The sequence below is a fragment of the Pecten maximus genome, chromosome 3, assembly GCF_902652985.1.
Source record: "Pecten maximus chromosome 3, xPecMax1.1, whole genome shotgun sequence".
Classification (NCBI taxonomy): Eukaryota; Metazoa; Mollusca; class Bivalvia; order Pectinida; family Pectinidae; genus Pecten; species Pecten maximus.
In genome coordinates, this window is record NC_047017.1 from 38,913,072 (window position 1) to 38,933,431 (window position 20,360).

General features: G+C 35.2%; 1 protein-coding gene across 1 annotated transcript; it reads right to left on the minus strand.

The window, feature by feature from the left end:
• Positions 1-394: 394 nt before the first annotated feature.
• Positions 395-20,070, minus strand: LOC117324131 (neuroglobin-like). The gene is made up of 3 exons (XM_033879799.1): positions 18,386-20,070; positions 5,882-6,119; positions 395-3,813 (listed from the first exon to the last, which is right to left on the minus strand). Exons 1-3 carry the CDS (start codon positions 18,577-18,579, stop codon positions 3,625-3,627), a joined length of 621 nt encoding a protein of 206 aa, XP_033735690.1. The 5' UTR covers positions 18,580-20,070; the 3' UTR covers positions 395-3,624.
• Positions 20,071-20,360: the final 290 nt, after the last annotated feature.

A 20,360-nucleotide genomic window follows, 5' to 3' on the forward strand; every position in this document is an offset into this window, starting at 1 on the left:
TTAAATATTTCTTTTTATGATATTTACATTTTTACCAGTGAAATATCGAAAATCATTCACTTTGTAAAAAGTGAAAAATATCACTTTTTCTTGTTTGGTCAATCAAAACACTGCTTACAAACGATAATGGGAGACTTTAAAGCTGCCTCGGTAGATTTTGCTATGAAAATGTAATAAACTGCGTACTCGTGAAAAATATCAAAATATTAGCCACACTCGTGAACTATATATTTGGTATTACTGAAGATACTGTTAGATATCCTCGATATACTACATGTATTTTGACATATAAAGGCATCTTAATACGCCCTGATGCGTGTCTACTTTCAAAAAAGGGTATCACAGGTTTTACCTTAGAATAAACGCTTTGTTAGTTTCGTACTATTAGTTGCGTACAATAACTCTTTATTCCTTTCAAATTCCTGAAAAGCAGCGACAACCAGAGCAGATATCGTGCAAGGGAAATTCAATCGATTTTTAATCATGAAACCAAGACGTATACGCTATATATATAATTTCTAATCAATAACAATAATTTTACAGAAGAGATGAATTCCATTTAATATATGTAAAAATAAATGCTCTCTGGGTAATCAATAATTTGCAACGTTGTTTGATTTGACAAATCGGAGCTTGGTTACACGTGTAAATTGTTTATTTGACAAATCGGAGCTTGGCAACCCGAGTAATTTTTTGCTAATTAGATATCTTTTTTATAGATTCGAATTTAATTATGTCACGTGATAACTCTAAAAGACGGTTCTACGTATTTTGCAATACTGACATAAAAAAACTTGTACGTAAACCATCCTGCCAAAATCTCACCCTGTCGGGAGCTGGGTATCAATCAATCTTGTTGAGAACTGGTGTCAAACTATCCTGTCGAGAGCCTGGTGTCAAACTATCCTGTCGAGAACTGGTGTCAAACTATCCTGTCGAGAGCTCGGTATCAAACTATCCTGTCTAGAGCTGAGTGTCAAACTATCCTGTCAGGAACTGATGTCAAATTATCTTGTCGAAAACTGGTGTCAAATTATCCTGTCGACAGCTCGGTGTCAAATTATCCTGTCGAGAGCCTGGTGTCAAACTATCCTGTCGAGAGCCTGGTGTCAAATTATCCTGTCGAGAGCTCGGTGTCAAATTATCCTGTCGAGAGCTCGGTATCAAACTATCCTGTCGAGAGCTCGGTATCAAACTATCCTGTCGAGAGCTGAGTGTCAAACTATCCTGTCGAGAGCTCGGTGTCAAACTATCCTGTCGAGAGCTGGTGTCAAATTATCCTGTCGAGAGCTCGGTATCAAACTATCCTGTCGAGAGCTCGGTATCAAACTATCCTGTCGAGAGCCTGGTGTCAAACTATCCTGTCGAGAGCCTGGTGTCAAATTATCCTGTCGACAGCTCGGTGTCAAACTATCCTGTCGAGAGCTCGGTATCAAACTATCCTGTCTAGAGCTCGGTATCAAACTATCCTGTCGAGAGCTCGGTATCAAACTATCCTGTCTAGAGCTCGTTATCAAACTATCCTGTCGAGAGCTCGGTATCAAACTGTCCTGTCGAGAGCTCGTTATCAAACTGTCCTGTCGAGAGCTCGTTATCAAACTATCCTGTCGAGAGCTCGGTATCAAACTGTCCTGTCGAGAGCTGAGTGTCAAACTATCCTGTCGAGAGCTTGGTGTCAAATTATCCTGTCGAGAGCTCGGTGTCAAACCATCCTGTCGAGAGCTCGGTGTCAAACCATCCGGTCGAGAGCTGGTTGTCAAATGATCCTGTCGAGAGCTTGGTGTCCTGGTGCTGTCACCGATATGCACAATACAACATAATGCTACAAATCTAGTAACTATAAGTATATTTACTAATAGTCAAACATTCCAACTCAACACAGACACAACTCTACTTATATACAACAGTACTCCGATTTGCATAGGTGATCGACGTCTCCATTTCCCTATCACAGGTATTGTCCACAATATATTTCCTACGGTACATGTATACTATATACCGGTCCATAGGTAAATAAAGGGTACCCAGTACCCGTGCTGTAAATCATAAACCTCCTTGTACCCCTGGTACCCCTGGTACCCCTGGTACACGACATATACTCGTCAACTATCACATAAAGAAGGCGAGAAAAGGCTAAAAAAAAAACTCCTACATCAAATGCAACTGACCTGCAGAAATCGGTCGCCTCTCATTATACATACATATTTGCTCTTCAATGTAGAAATTACCATATGCAACCTTACCAAGACAGGAAACATCTCTTGTTTACTAAAAAAAAGGCAGAATTACGACAAGAGGTGAGATCACCCTGGTTCGACGTAAATACATTGTATTTGCTTTACTTCAGAAGGTAACATACCTTTACTAAACAGGCAGAATGTAGAATTTCTAGCTTTACATCAAAATACAGAATATCTTACTTTTACATCAGAAGGCGGATATCTTACTTTACATCAGAATGTAGAATTTCTAACTATAAATCAAAAGACAGAATATCATACTTTACCAGTTTACATCAGATGACAGATATCTTACTTTACATCAGAATGTAGAATTTCTATACTTTACATCAAAATACAGAATATCCTACTTTACCAGTTTACATCAGATGGTGGATATCTTACTTTACATCAGAATGTAGAATTTCTAGCTTTACATCAGAAGACAGAATACCCTACTTTACCAGTTTACATCAGATGACAGATATCTTACTTTACATCAGAATGTAGAATTTCTATTTTCACATCAAAATACAGAATATCCTACTTTACCAGTTTACATCAGATGGTGGATATCTTACTTTACATCAGAATGTAGAATTTCTAACTTTACATCAAAATACAGAATACCCTACTTTACCAGTTTACATCAGAAGGCGGTAATCTTACTTTACATCAGAACTTAGGATCTCTACCTTTACACCAACAGGAGAAAATCTTACTTAACAAATTTACTCTAAAAGGTGGATATCATATTTTACACGAAAATGTTAGCTCTCGACTTGAATCACAAGGTGAATGTAGACTTTTTTTTAAAATGAATCTAAAGGTATTTGTACGATACAGTTGAAGGAAGAGCCTTACTCTTACATAAAATGGAAATGTTTTCTACTAAACATCAGAAGACATAATTTCTTACTTCACAATGTACATCAAACGTAAACTTTACATCAGAAGGTTACATTTCTATTTTACATCAAAAGGCGGATCTCTTATTTTAGATAAAAATATCTAATATCTCTGTCACATCATAATGTAGATATAGACTCTCTGTTATACATGTACATGTATTACGTTATAGCAGAATGTAGAACATCTTACTTTACATCAGCAGGTACATTTAGCTAATCGTGAGTGTTTTATATGCTTCCGATCCAAGATGAGTCCCTTGTAGAAAACATTATCCATCAAACTATTTCAGCAGCACTTTCGTGGTTTTCAGTTAAACACTTGATAAAAACAAATCAACAGCAGCTGTTTTTTAATCACAATATGACGTCTCCGTGTTATTATACGCGTGCGTTTTCCATCAAATTACCAGACAAGCATCTGTTTGACACTGATCATGGTGCCAAACCATCATAGTTTTATATCACAGTAATTGGCATGTTTTAAGTAATTTTCATCACGTGACTGACGCAGTTCCGTTCCCGTTGACATGCGCAGTCCGTTGTGAGTTCATTTCCTCTGTCATAACGTTAGTCATTTTGAAGATGACGAACTCCATCATGTTTCGCCAGGCAATGCGTACATCAGTCAAGTATACATCCCCGAGGGTAGCGTTGAAACTTTCATCTATACAGGGCCATAACCGCTGGGGATAAATAAACACAATTAGAAAGGATGTAACAAAATGACACGACACATTCAATGTTTTGTTTGTTGTTGGGTTTGTGAAATAAATACCGTAACGTGTCTTATCAAAGAATATAACCACAACAACACGAAACACAAATCGGCAAGGGTAGGGAGTGTCGAACCCCGCACCTCGGATATACCACACATTCTGTAGAGATGTACCCTAAATATACCACACAATCAGTAGAGATGTACCGTAAATATACCACACATTCTGTAGAGATGTACCCTAAATATACCACACAATCAGTACAGATGTACCCTAAATATACCACACAATCAGTACAGATGTACCCTAAATATACCACACAATCAGTACAGATGTACCCTAAATATACCACACAATCAGTACAGATGTACCCTAAATATACCACACATTCTGTAGAGATGTACCATAAATATACCACACAATCAATACAGATGTACCCTAAATATACCACACAATCAGTACAGATGTACCCTAAATATACCACACATTCTGTAGAGATGTACCCTAGATATACCACACAATCAGTACAGATGTACCCTAAATATACCACACAATCAGTACAGATGTACCCTAAATATACCACACAATCAGTAGAGATGTACCCTAAATATACCACACAATCAGTACAGATGTACCCTAAATATACCACACAATCAGTAGAGATGTACCATAAATATACCACACATTGTGTACAGATGTACCGTTAATATACCACACAATCAATGGTTGGAATGCATTACGGTCAAACATTTCCCATGGTAACATCTTTTGAAATATGATATCTTATTCAATTGTGTTATATCCCATTGCAGATGTTTGTGTTATATACCATTACAGATGTTTGTGTTATATACCATTACAGATGTTTGTGTTATGTACCGTTTGTGTTATATACCATTACAGATGTTTGTGTTATATACCATTACAGATGTTTGTGTTATATACCATATCAGATGTTTGTGTTATATACCATTACAGATGTTTGTGTTATATACCATTACAGATGTTTGTGTTATATACCATTACAGATGTTTGTGTTATATACCATTACAGATGTTTGTGTTATATACCATTACAGATGTTTGTGTTATATACCATTACAGATGTTTGTGTTATATACCATTACAGATGTTTGTGTTATGTACCGTTTGTGTTATATACCATTACAGATGTTTGTGTTATATACCATTACAGACGTTTGTGTTATGTACCATTACAGATGTTTGTGTTATATACCATTACAGATGTTTGTGTTATATACCATTACAGATGTTTGTGTTATATACCATTACAGATGTTTGTGTTATATACCATTACAGATGTTTGTGTTATATACCATTACAGATGTTTGTGTTATATGCCATTACAGATGTTTGTGTTATATACCATTACAGATGTTTGTGTTATATACCATTACAGATGTTTGTGTTATATACCATTACAGATGTTTGTGTTATATACCATTACAGATGTTTGTGTTATATGCCATTACAGATGTTTGTGTTATATACCATTACAGATGTTTGTGTTATATACCATTACAGATGTTTGTGTTATATGCCATTACAGATGTTTGTGTTATATACCATTACTGATGTTTGTGTTATATACCATTACAGATGTTTGTGTTATATACCATTACAGATGTTAAAGTCGCCTATCAATCTTTAATAAACTTCCATTAAAACTACACGTGTAAAGAGGGTGAAATTCGTCATTGACGCCTTTTTTTTATCCCACTGTGTTTACCAAAATTTGCAACATTTGACATTTTCTGTCCTATCAATATCATTTTTCTTGATAGTTAATACCAATGTCGATTCCATGTGAATATTTTTTATAATAATTATGTCGGGAATTTCCGTCATTGCTTGATGCCACGTCATGGTATGGGGATCTGTTATCTGGTAAGTTAGTGTTGACAGTCCTCATATCAACAAACATCAACCCTTGTACACGGAGACACAACTACACATACTAACACTACCACGGTCACTTGATATTAAGCGGAAGCTTGATCTAACCATTGTCTTACCTCTAACATCCGGGTCTTCACATTGCTGTTGTGATGCTGTTTACCTAGGTACTCTAAGTATGTTTTCAATTTTGTGGGCTCGTCCAGATATGTGACGATGGTGTCTAGCCCTTCCATCACGCGCAGCGCATGGGCTTTGAGCATATCTTCGTCCACACCCAGACTCTCTCCGCCGTCCTCAGTCCGAATCACTCGCGGGAACAGTACTAGGATCTCATTCTCAACTGACCGGAAGAAACTGGAGAAAGACGGAAGTAACCATTTAAAGCACAGAATACACAAGTTAGGAATGTTGTCGTTAAACAGCGTCTACATTTTAGTTGTTTGTAAAGCTTCCTCTGTAGAGAATATCATAATCTCCTGGGTATGGCTAATAGTGAAGGCAGGACACAAGTCCAGTAACGTAGGCTATAACATGATGGGCGTAGGGAATGGAGATATTTGAACAGGTGTCGTAGGGAATGGAGATATTTGAACAGGTGTCGTAGGGAATGGAGATATATAAACAGGCGTCGTAGGGAATGTAGTGATATAAACAGGTGTCGTAGGGAATGGAGATATATAAACAGGCATCGAAGGGAATGGAGATATATAAACAGGTGTCGTAGGAAATGTAGTGATATAAACAGGCATCGAAGGGAATGTAGTGATATAAACAGGCGTCGTAGGGAATGGAGATATATAAACAGGCATCGAAGGGAATGTAGTGATATAAACAGGTGTCGTAGGGAATGGAGATATATAAACAGGCGTCGTAGGGAATGGAGATATATAAACAGGTGTCGTAGGGAATGGAGATATATAAACAGGCGTCGTAGGGAATGGAGATATATAAACAGGTGTCGTAGGGAATGGAGATATATAAACAGGCGTCGTAGGGAATGTAGATATATAAACAGGCGTCGTAGGGAATGTAGATATTTGAACAGGTGTCGTAGGGAATTGAGATATATAAACATGCGTCGAAGGGAATGGAGATATTTGAACAGGTGTCGTAGGGAATGGAGATATATAAACTGGTGTCGTAGGGAATGGGAGATATATAAACAGGTGTCGTAGGGAATGGAGATATATAAACATGCGTCGTAGGGAATGGAGATATATAAACAGGTGTCGTAGGGAATGGAGATATATAAACAGGCGTCGTAGGGAATGGAGATATATAAACAGGTGTCGTAGGAAATGTAGTGATATAAACAGGTGTCGTAGTGAATGTAGTGATATAAACAGGCGTCGTAGGGAATGGAGATATATAAACAGGTGTCGTAAGGAATGTAGTGATATAAACAGGTGTCGTAGGGAATGGAGATATATAAACAGGTGTCGTAGGGAATGGAGATATATAAACAGGTGTCGTAGGGAATGGAGATATATAAACAGGTGTCGTAAGGAATGTAGTGATATAAACAGGCATCGAAGGGAATGGAGATATATAAACAGGTGTCGTAGGGAATGGAGATATATAAACAGGTGTCGTAGGGCATGGGAGGTATGAATATGCGCCGTAGGGAATGAAAAGATATGTGTAGGCGTCGTAGGGAATAGAGAGATATTTTAACAGGTGTCGAAGGGAATGGAGATATATGGAGGGAGTCTTCTAAACAGCAAAACTCAGTGACATGAGGTAACAAATGACGTAGAGGCGGGATTAAACAGTGATGGGTGTGGACGGAATTAAATGTGATAGCACGGTTATTGTGAGGATAGCACGGTTACTGTGAGGATAGCACGGTTACTGTGAGGATAGCACGGTTACTGTGAGGATAGCACGGTTACTGTGAGGATAGCACGGTTACTGTGAGGATAGCACGGTTACTGTGAGGATAGCACGGTTACTGTGAGGATAGCACGGTTACTGTGAGGATAGCACGGTTACTGTGAGGATAGCACGGTTACTGTGAGGATAGCACGGTTACTATGGGGATAACGCGGTTACTGTGAGGATAGCACGGTTACTGTGAGGATAGCACGGTTACTGTGATGATAACACGGTTACTGTGAGGATAACGCGGTTACTGTGAGGATAGCACGGTTACTGTGGGGATAACACGGTTACTGTGAGGATAACACGGTTATTGTGAGGATAGCACGGTTGCTGTGAGGATAACACGGTTAGTGTGAGGATAACACGATTGCTGTGAGGATAACACTGTTACTGTGAGGATAACACGGTTGCTGTGAGGATAACACGGTTGCTGTGAGGATAACACGGTTATTGTGAGAATAACACGGTTACTGCGGGGATAACACGGTTACTGTGATGATAACACGGTTACCGTGAGGATAACGCGGTTACTGTGATGATAACACGGTTATTGTGAGGATAATACGGTTATTGTGAGGATAAAATGGTTACTGTGAGGATACCACGGTTACTGTGGGGATACCACGTTTACTGTGAGGATAACACAGTTACTGTTGTGATGATAACGCGGTAACTGTGATGATAACAAGGTTACTGTGAGGATAATACGGTTACTATGATGATAGCACGGTTACTGTGATGATAACATGGTTACTGTGAGGATTACATGGTTACTGTGATGATAACACGGTTACCGTGATGATAACGCGGTTACTGTGATGATAACGCGGTTACTGTGAGGATAACACGGTTGCTGTGTGGATAACACGGTTACTGTGAGGATTACGCGGTTACTGTGAGGATAACACGGTTACTGTGAGGATAACACGGTTACTGTGATGATAACGCGGTTACTGTGATGATAACGCGGTTACTGTGAGGAAAATATGGTTACTGTGAGGATAACGCGGTTAATGTGAGGATAACGCGGTTAATGTGAGGATAACACGGTTGTTGTGATGATAACGCGGTTACTGTGAGGATAACATGGTTACTGTGAGGATAACGCGGTTACTGTGATGATAACACGGTTACTGTGAGGATAGCACGGTTACTGTGAGGATAGCACGGTTACTGTGGGGATAACGCGGTTACTGTGAGGATAGCACGGTTACTGTGAGGATAACACGGTTACTGTGATGATAACATGGTTACTGTGAGGATTACATGGTTACTGTGAGGATTACACGGTTACTGTGAGGATAACGTACTTAGTGTGAGGATTATGCGGTTACTGTGAGAATAATGCGGTTACTGTGGAATAACGCGGTTACTGTGAGGATAATGCGGTTACTGTGAGGATAACGCGGTTACTGTGAGGATTACGCGGTTACTGTGAGGATAACGCGGTTACTGTGAGGATAACGCGGTTAGTGTGAGGATAACGCGGTTACTGTGAGGATAACGCGGTTAGTGTGAGGATAACGCGGTTACTGTGAGGATAACGCGGTTAGTGTGAGGATAACGCGGTTACTGTGAGGATAACGCGGTTACTGCGAATAAGATGGAAATGTTCATGTTAAAGTCATACAATCAATATCTAAACAAGGTGTGACTAGAAAATTAAAGTGATTGATTACATTGGAATGTTGTCATGGTTGAGTGAACACTTCTGATGATGGTACTGGGACGGTATTGTATGGTGATGATACCCGAAGCGTATATGTTTGTAACTGTAAATGGTCTCTATGTCAATACAATTAACATGACGAACAGCGTGTTTAGATGTGATAAATTCCGGAGCTGATGTTATGGTGCTGTATCGATGGTTCCGTGTCAACAGGACGACACATAGATAGGCGGTTTTGTCTAGGGGACAGTCGTTCATACCCACGTCAATACACGATACAATTATCGGTGTGAATTATTAATTATGTAATCGAGAATGTTTACATACGCGACAGAACAATAAATGGAATTCATTACACCATCAACTCCTTATATGGTCAAGCATTGGCCTAACTAGTTACCCTACAACAGTATGTTATCGTTATCAACTTGCAATAGCCATATCGTGTCCAAGGTCTCTTATAACTGATCAATTATTCTCGTTAGTTCCCCCTTTAAGAAGACTTTACAAACGGAATAAATTGCAATGATTAATACATAATAAATGAGAAATAAATGACGAAAAATTGCAAATGCCAATAGTCCACAAGTTAACACATGTATGAATAGGGTAATAAAGTTGAGTACAGTTTACAAAAGTTACGTAATTAATAAACAATGTTCTCAATGAAAGTAGAATCGGTGTTTCTCGTGAAATCATATACACAGAGGTACATACATTTATTAATCATTTGAGGTATACCATTCACTCATCGGAAATACGTAAATATTTATGAAAATGAAATGTGCGTCTATAGTAATAAACACTTTTCTAAATAGTCTTCAAAGTTTTGAAAAAAAAACTTCCATCCTTCAATAAATTCAATGTACTGATTTTCAATGGATTTACATCTAATTAATTTGGAAAAAGCAAAATCTCTGGACTATACCATTATAGTTAATGTAACATTAACCTGTAGTATATATCTATATACCACTGACCTGTAGTATATATCTATATAACACTGACCTGTAGTATATATCTATATAACACTGACCTGTAGTATATATCTATATAACACTGACCTGTAGTATATATCTATATAACACTGACCTGTAGTATATATATATATAACACTGACCTGTATTATATATCTATATAACACTGACCTGTAGTATATATATAGCATAACACTGACCTGTAGTATATATCTATATAACACTGACCTGTAGTATATATCTATATAACACTGACCTGTATTATATATCTATATAACACTGACCTGTAGTATATATATAGCATAATACTGACCTGTAGTATATATATATATAACACTGGCCTGTAGTATATATCTATGTAACACTGACCTGTAGTATATCTAGTATAACACTGACCTGTAGTATATATCTATATAACACTGACCTGTAGTATATATCTATATAACACTGACCTGTAGTATATATCTATATAACACTGACCTGTAGTATATAGCTATATAACATTGACCTGTAGTATATATCTATATAACACTGACCTGTAGTATATATCTATATAACACTGACCTGTAGTATATATCTATATAACACTGACCTGTAGTATATATCTATATAACACTGACCTGTAGTATATATCTATATAACACTGACCTGTAGTATATATCTATATAACACTGACCTGTAGTATATATATATATAACACTGACCTGTAGTATATATCTATATAACACTGACCTGTAGTATATATATATATAACACTGACCTGTAGTATATATCTATATAACACTGACCTGTAGTATATATCTATATAACACTGACCTGTAGTATATATCTATATAACACTGACCTGTAGTATATATCTATATAACACTGACCTGTAGTATATATATAGTATAACACTGACCTGTAGTATATATCTATATAACACTGACCTGTAGTATATATATATATAACACTGACCTGTAGTATATATCTAGTGTAACACTGACCTGTAGTATATATCTATATAACACTGACCTGTAGTATATATATATATAACACTGACCTGTAGTATATATCTATATAACACTGACCTGTAGTATATATCTAGTGTAACACTGACCTGTAGTATATATCTATATAACACTGGCCTGTAGTATATATCAATATAACACTGACCTGTAGTATATATCTATATAACACTGACCTGTAGTATATATCTATATAACACTGACCTGTAGTATATATCTATATAACACTGACCTGTAGTATATATCTATATAACACTGGCCTGTAGTATATATCTATATAACACTGACCTGTAGTATATATCTATATAACACTGACCTGTAGTATATATATAGTATAACACTGACCTGTAGTATATATCTAGTATAACACTGACCTGTAGTATATATCTATATAACACTGACCTGTAGTATATATCTATATAACACTGACCTGTTGTATATATATCTAGTATAACACTGACCTGTAGTATATATCTATATAACACTGACCTGTAATATATATCTATATAACACTGACCTGTAGTATATATATATATAACACTGACCTGTAGTATATATCTATATAACACTGACCTGTAGTATATATCTAAATAACACTGACCTGTAGTATATATCTATATAACACTGACCTGTAGTATATATCTATATAACACTGACCTGTAGTATATATCTATATAACACTGACCTGTAGTATATATATAGTATAACACTGACCTGTAGTATATATCTATATAACACTGACCTGTAGTATATATCTATATAACACTGACCTGTAGTATATATCTATATAACACTGACCTGTAGTATATATCTATATAACACTGACCTGTAGTATATATCTATATAACACTGACCTGTAGTATATATATAGTATAACACTGACCTGTAGTATATATATCTATATAACACTGACCTGTAGTATATATCTATATAACACTGACCTGTAGTATATATCTATATAACACTGACCTGTAGTATATATCTATATAACACTGACCTGTAGTATATATCTAGTATAACACTGACCTGTAGTATATATCTAGTATAACACTGACCTGTAGTATATATCTATATAACACTGACCTGTAGTATATATCTACTAAAAGTATATAACACTGACCTGTAGTATATATCTAGTATAACACTGACCTGTAGTATATATCTATATAACACTGACCTGTAGTATATATCTATATAACACTGACCTGTAGTATATATCTATATAACACTGACCTGTAGTATATATCTATATAACACTGACCTGTAGTATATATCTATATAACACTGACCTGTAGTATATATCTATATAACACTGACCTGTAGTATATATCTATATAACACTGACCTGTAGTATATATCTATATAACACTGACCTGTAGTATATATCTATATAACACTGACCTGTAGTATATATCTATATAACACTGACCTGTAGTATATATCTATATAACACTGACCTGTAGTATATATCTATATAACACTGACCTGTAGTATATATCTATATAACACTGACCTGTAGTATATATCTATATAACACTGACTTGTAGTATATATATAGTATAACACTGACCTGTAGTATATATATCTATATAACACTGACCTGTAGTATATATCTATATATTATACCTCATTCATTTAAGTGCCTATTTGAGTCTAGTAGTTGCTCCGGTCCATATATAGTATATGGCCCGGAGTCAAGGGCCGAAGTCCTTGACTCCGGGCCGACGCTATATGAAAATGAGGTCATAATACCAAGTTGACGTCGTCATATTATGACGTCATCATTTCAGACACTGAGCGAAATGGCGTCTGGCAGTGATAGATTTGCGTCCTTGGACGAAACCGAACTTGTTTCGATAACCGATGCGAAGGACTCCATCAATACCAAACAAGCAACTAAATACGCAGTGAACACCTTCCGTTCCTATTTAAAAGAAAAATCTACAACAGAGGATTTCGAAAACTTTACGAATGTTGTTTATTTTTTCCATATCATGTTGGTCATATTCGGTATAATATAACAAATATTGCATGTCACTTCGGGCAATATGGGAGTTTATGGACTGGTCAGTCACCCAAATATATGCATATGGACCTCAGCTTCGCTTCGGTCCATATACATATATTTGGGTGACTGACCAGTCCATAAACTCCCATATTGCCCGAAGTGCCATGCAATATTTGTTAAATAACACTGACCTGTAGTATATATCTATATAACACTGACCTGTAGTATATATGTATATAACACTGACCTGTAGTATATATGTATATAACACTGACCTGTAGTATATATCTAGTATAACACTGACCTGTAGTATATATCTATATAACACTGACCTGTAGTATATATCTATATAACACTGACCTGTAGTATATATAGCTATATAACACTGACCTGTAGTATATATCTATATAACACTGACCTGTAGTATATATCTATATAACACTGACCTGTAGTATATATGTATATAACACTGACCTGTAGTATATATATAGTATAACACTGACCTGTAGTATATATCTATATAACACTGACCTGTAGTATATATCTATATAACACTGACCTGTAGTATATATCTATATAACACTGACCTGTAGTATATATCTATATAACACTGACCTGTAGTATATATCTATATAACACTGACCTGTAGTATATATCTATATAACACTGACCTGTAGTATATATCTATATAACACTGACCTGTAGTATATATCTAGTATAACACTGACCTGTAGTATATATCTAGTATAACACTGACCTGTAGTATATATCTATATAACACTGACCTGTAGTATATATCTATATAACACTGACCTGTAGTATATATCTATATAACACTGACCTGTAGTATATATCTATATAACACTGACCTGTAGTATATATCTATATAACACTGACCTGTAGTATATATCTATATAACACTGACCTGTAGTATATATCTAGTATAACACTGACCTGTAGTATATATCTATATAACACTGACCTGTAGTATATATATATATAACACTGACCTGTAGTATATATCTATATAACACTGACCTGTAGTATATATCTATATAACACTGACCTGTAGTATATATCTATATAACACTGACCTGTAGTATATATCTATATAACACTGACCTGTAGTATATATCTATATAACACTGACCTGTAGTATATATCTATATAACACTGACCTGTAGTATATATCTATATAACACTGACCTGTAGTATATATCTATATAACACTGACCTGTAGTATATATCTATATAACACTGACCTGTAGTATATATCTATATAACACTGACCTGTAGTATATATCTATATAACACTGACCTGTAGTATATATCTATATAACACTGACCTGTAGTATATATCTATATAACACTGACCTGTAGTATATATCTATATAACACTGACCTGTAGTATATATCTATATAACACTGACCTGTAGTATATATCTATATAACACTGACCTGTAGTATATATCTATATAACATTGACCTGTAGTATATATCTATATAACACTGACCTGTAGTATATATCTATATAACACTGACCTGTAGTATATATCTATATAACACTGACCTGTAGTATATATCTATATAACACTGACCTGTAGTATATATCTATATAACACTGACCTGTAGTATATATCTATATAACACTGACCTGTAGTATATATCTATATAACACTGACCTGTAGTATATATCTATATAACACTGACCTGTAGTATATATATAGTATAACACTGACCTGTAGTATATATCTATATAACACTGACCTGTAGTATATATCTATATAACACTGACCTGTAGTATATATCTATATAACACTGACCTGTAGTATATATCTATATAACACTGACCTGTAGTATATATATATATAACACTGACCTGTAGTATATATCTATATAACACTGACCTGTAGTATATATCTATATAACACTGACCTGTAGTATATATCTATATAACACTGACCTGTAGTATATATCTATATAACACTGACCTGTAGTATATATCTATATAACACTGACCTGTAGTATATATCTATATAACACTGACCTGTAGTATATATCTATATAACACTGACCTGTAGTATATATCTATATAACACTGACCTGTAGTATATATCTATATAACACTGACCTGTAGTATATATCTATATAACACTGACCTGTAGTATATATCTATATAACACTGACCTGTAGTATATATCTATATAACACTGACCTGTAGTATATATCTATATAACACTGACCTGTAGTATATATCTATATAACACTGACCTGTAGTATATATCTATATAACACTGACCTGTAGTATATATCTAGTATAACACTGACCTGTAGTATATATCTATATAACACTGACCTGTAGTATATATCTATATAACACTGACCTGTAGTATATATCTATATAACACTGACCTGTAGTATATATCTAGTATAACACTGACCTGTAGTATATATCTATATAACACTGACCTGTAGTATATATCTATATAACACTGACCTGTAGTATATATCTATATAACACTGACCTGTAGTATATATCTATATAACACTGACCTGTAGTATATATCTAGTATAACACTGACCTGTAGTATATATCTATATAACACTGACCTGTAGTATATATCTAGTATAACACTGACCTGTAGTATATATAGCTATATAACACTGACCTGTAGTATATATCTATATAACACTGACCTGTAGTATATATCTATATAACACTGACCTGTAGTATATATCTATATAACACTGACCTGTAGTATATATCTATATAACACTGACCTGTAGTATATATCTATATAACACTGACCTGTAGTATATATAGCTATATAACACTGACCTGTAGTATATATCTATATAACACTGACCTGTAGTATATATCTATATAACACTGACCTGTAGTATATATCTATATAACACTGACCTGTAGTATATATCTATATAACACTGACCTGTAGTATATATCTATATAACACTGACCTGTAGTATATATCTAGTATAACACTGACCTGTAGTATATATCTATATAACACTGACCTGTAGTATATATCTATATAACACTGACCTGTAGTATATATCTATATAACACTGACCTGTAGTATATATCTAGTATAACACTGACCTGTAGTATATATCTATATAACACTGACCTGTAGTATATATCTATATAACACTGACCTGTAGTATATATCTATATAACACTGACCTGTAGTATATATCTATATAACACTGACCTGTAGTATATATATATATAACACTGACCTGTAGTATATATATATATAACACTGACCTGTAGTATATATCTATATAACACTGACCTGTAGTATATATCTATATAACACTGACCTGTAGTATATATCTATATAACACTGACCTGTAGTATATATCTATATAACACTGACCTGTAGTATATATCTATATAACACTGACCTGTAGTATATATCTAGTATAACACTGACCTGTAGTATATATCTATATAACACTGACCTGTAGTATATATCTATATAACACTGACCTGTAGTATATATCTATATAACACTGACCTGTAGTATATATATATACACTGACCTGTAGTATATCATATAACACTGACCTGTAGTATATATCTATATAACACTGACCTGTAGTATATATCTATATAACACTGACCTGTAGTATATATCTAGTATAACACTGACCTGTAGTATATATCTATATAACACTGACCTGTAGTATATATCTATATAACACTGACCTGTAGTATATATCTATATAACACTGACCTGTAGTATATATCTATATAACACTGACCTGTAGTATATATCTATATAACACTGACCTGTAGTATATATCTATATAACACTGACCTGTAGTATATATCTATATAACACTGACCTGTAGTATATATCTATATAACACTGACCTGTAGTATATATCTATATAACACTGACCTGTAGTATATATCTATATAACACTGACCTGTAGTATATATCTATATAACACTGACCTGTAGTATATATCTATATAACACTGACCTGTAGTATATATCTATATAACACTGACCTGTAGTATATATCTATATAACACTGACCTGTAGTATATATCTATATAACACTGACCTGTAGTATATATCTATATAACACTGACCTGTAGTATATATCTATATAACACTGACCTGTAGTATATATCTATATAACACTGACCTGTAGTATATATATATAACACTGACCTGTAGTATATATCTATATAACACTGACCTGTAGTATATATCTATATAACACTGACCTGTAGTATATATCTATATAACACTGACCTGTAGTATATATCTATATAACACTGACCTGTAGTATATATCTATATAACACTGACCTGTAGTATATATCTATATAACACTGACCTGTAGTATATATCTATATAACACTGACCTGTAGTATATATCTATATAACACTGACCTGTAGTATATATCTATATAACACTGACCTGTAGTATATATCTATATAACACTGACCTGTAGTATATATCTATATAACACTGACCTGTAGTATATATCTATATAACACTGACCTGTGGTATATATCTATATAACACTGACCTGTGGTATATATCTATATAACACTGACCTGTGGTATATATCTATATAACACTGACCTGTAGTATATATCTATATAACACTGACCTGTAGTATATATCTATATAACACTGACCTGTAGTATATATCTATATAACACTGACCTGTAGTATATATCTATATAACACTGACCTGTAGTATATATCTATATAACACTGACCTGTAGTATATATCTATATAACACTGACCTGTAGTATATATCTATATAACACTGACCTGTAGTATATATCTAGTATAACACTGACCTGTAGTATATATCTTACATTATAACCAAACATTTACTCCTTCTTAAAATCAGGTGGAGGCGAGAAAATTAGGAACAAAAAATAGAGATTGGGTAAATTTTGACAATTAGACCAGATGTTCCGGAAGGTTATGCGTTTTCTGTTTCATCGACGACACCTGGCATTGGCCTCTAGTATTGTATGTATTACTAATATTATAGAATATATCCATAGAAATCTTACTTACCTAGAGTATATCGTCAACCCGACCTCCATTGACGAGGAATCGTGTATAAGATCCCAGCTGTCCCTCACTAAGTTAATCTGTCTGTCAGTCAGATATTGGTGGAGTGGGTCGTCCGTGCTCCCGTCGTTTGGTTTGATATTTTGCTGTCCTCGTGATTTTGAACTTCCGCACCCCATGCGGGCACTTTTGGTCATCCGTTACGTCAAACTGTACTCCCTATGTATTCCGTGAAAGGAGCTTAGAAACACGGCACAGACGTTGGCTGACGTTGTCATGATCCAGATAACGTTCCCGGAATAGGTGCTCCGATATGTTAATATCAATTACCATCAATTGGTTTCATAAGTTTTTATCCCGTATCACAACTAGTGAGGTGAGACAACAGCTAACTATTTACAAAGAAGGTTAACGGCAATGGACAGTTTACAAGGCAAGTTCTTACTACGATGTAAAAATTCGTTCGTTTACAACCCAGTCATCGACATTAACATCGTCAACTTAAGAGGAAAGCGTGTATATACAGAGTAGACCTTGAATCGACTCGTCACTAGCATCTGAACCGCTCCTGAATTATTCACGTCCTATTTATTATACGCGAACAAAAGTATCATAAAACAATAGCTTAACTAAGTCAATTGTGCCCAATATAACCACAAAACTACGCGGTGTCATCTCACAACTACAAATGTCAACAAAAAACGTTCCACATATATCCGAGGTTCCGGTATCGACAGAAAAAACATAAGCCATTCAATGTCCCGGTAATGACGCCCACTTACAAGTGCAATCCGTCGTCCCGGTATTAGCACACAATTACACGTGGCAGCCGATATCTCGGCATTAGCACGTAATTACAATTGTAATCCAATGTCCCGCTATTAGCACACACCTGATGCTCTGCTATTAGCACACAATTACACATTCCATCCGATGTCGCGATATTAGCACACAGACACACGTGTAATCCGATGTCCGAGTATTAGCACACAATTACACGTGTAATCTGATGTCCAAGTATTAGCACACAATTACACGTGTAATCTGATGTCCAAGTATTAGCAAACAATTACACGTTTAATCTGATGTCCCAGTATTAGCACACAATTACACGTGTAATCCGATGTCCCGCTATTAGCACACTGTATGTGTATGATGTGTCACAACGCACGCATTGTCTGCATATGTATTAACTCGTTGATGAAGATTATGTATTCAATTTATTTCGAAATCGCACACTGCGTCCTCGAAGTATTGTATTTAGATCGGAGACCGGGAAGTTCGTCCATTATGTCAGGAAACCCTGCTCTAGCTGTTCTATTTTCGAACATAGCCCCGCAGTAGCCTGATAGACCATCACGTGCAAGTGTCCTTTGGCCATATAGAGTGGTTTAAATGACCGGTACCATTGATGGACTTCCCAATGGTGACTAGGCAATTTCATGTATCGGCGCGGGTTGGCCAAACACGCGTTACCATAACAGTTTCCTTGACGATAACAGACAGTGAAGGCGTACCTGTACATGGCATGTTACGCATGGCAACTTTTCTAATAAAACATTCATAAGTCACTTTTGCGAAAAGGGCATTCATCATTCATCTTACAATATATTAAGCTAAACTGTTTAATCAACACCGAATTAGCAAACGGGCAAATTAACTACCGTCGTTCAAAATCAATGATACTCGAGTTTGAGAATACATATGAGATCGGTTGTAGTGACGGGTAGATACTGGAGGTCGCAGTCCTCTCTCTGTACACATATCCCGTATACAGTAAACAATCAATTATACTGTAATCAAGTTCATACATCTGCTCTTAATGGCGTTTCTATGCCAACCACTACTTCAAAACCAAATCAGAGAATGACATTTACCAGGGATAACTTTTGTTAAAGTGTCACTATTATGTGAATACTATATATACAGATCTAGTTGTAATTGTTACAGAAAGGGAAACACACTTGTCGAGTGCCCC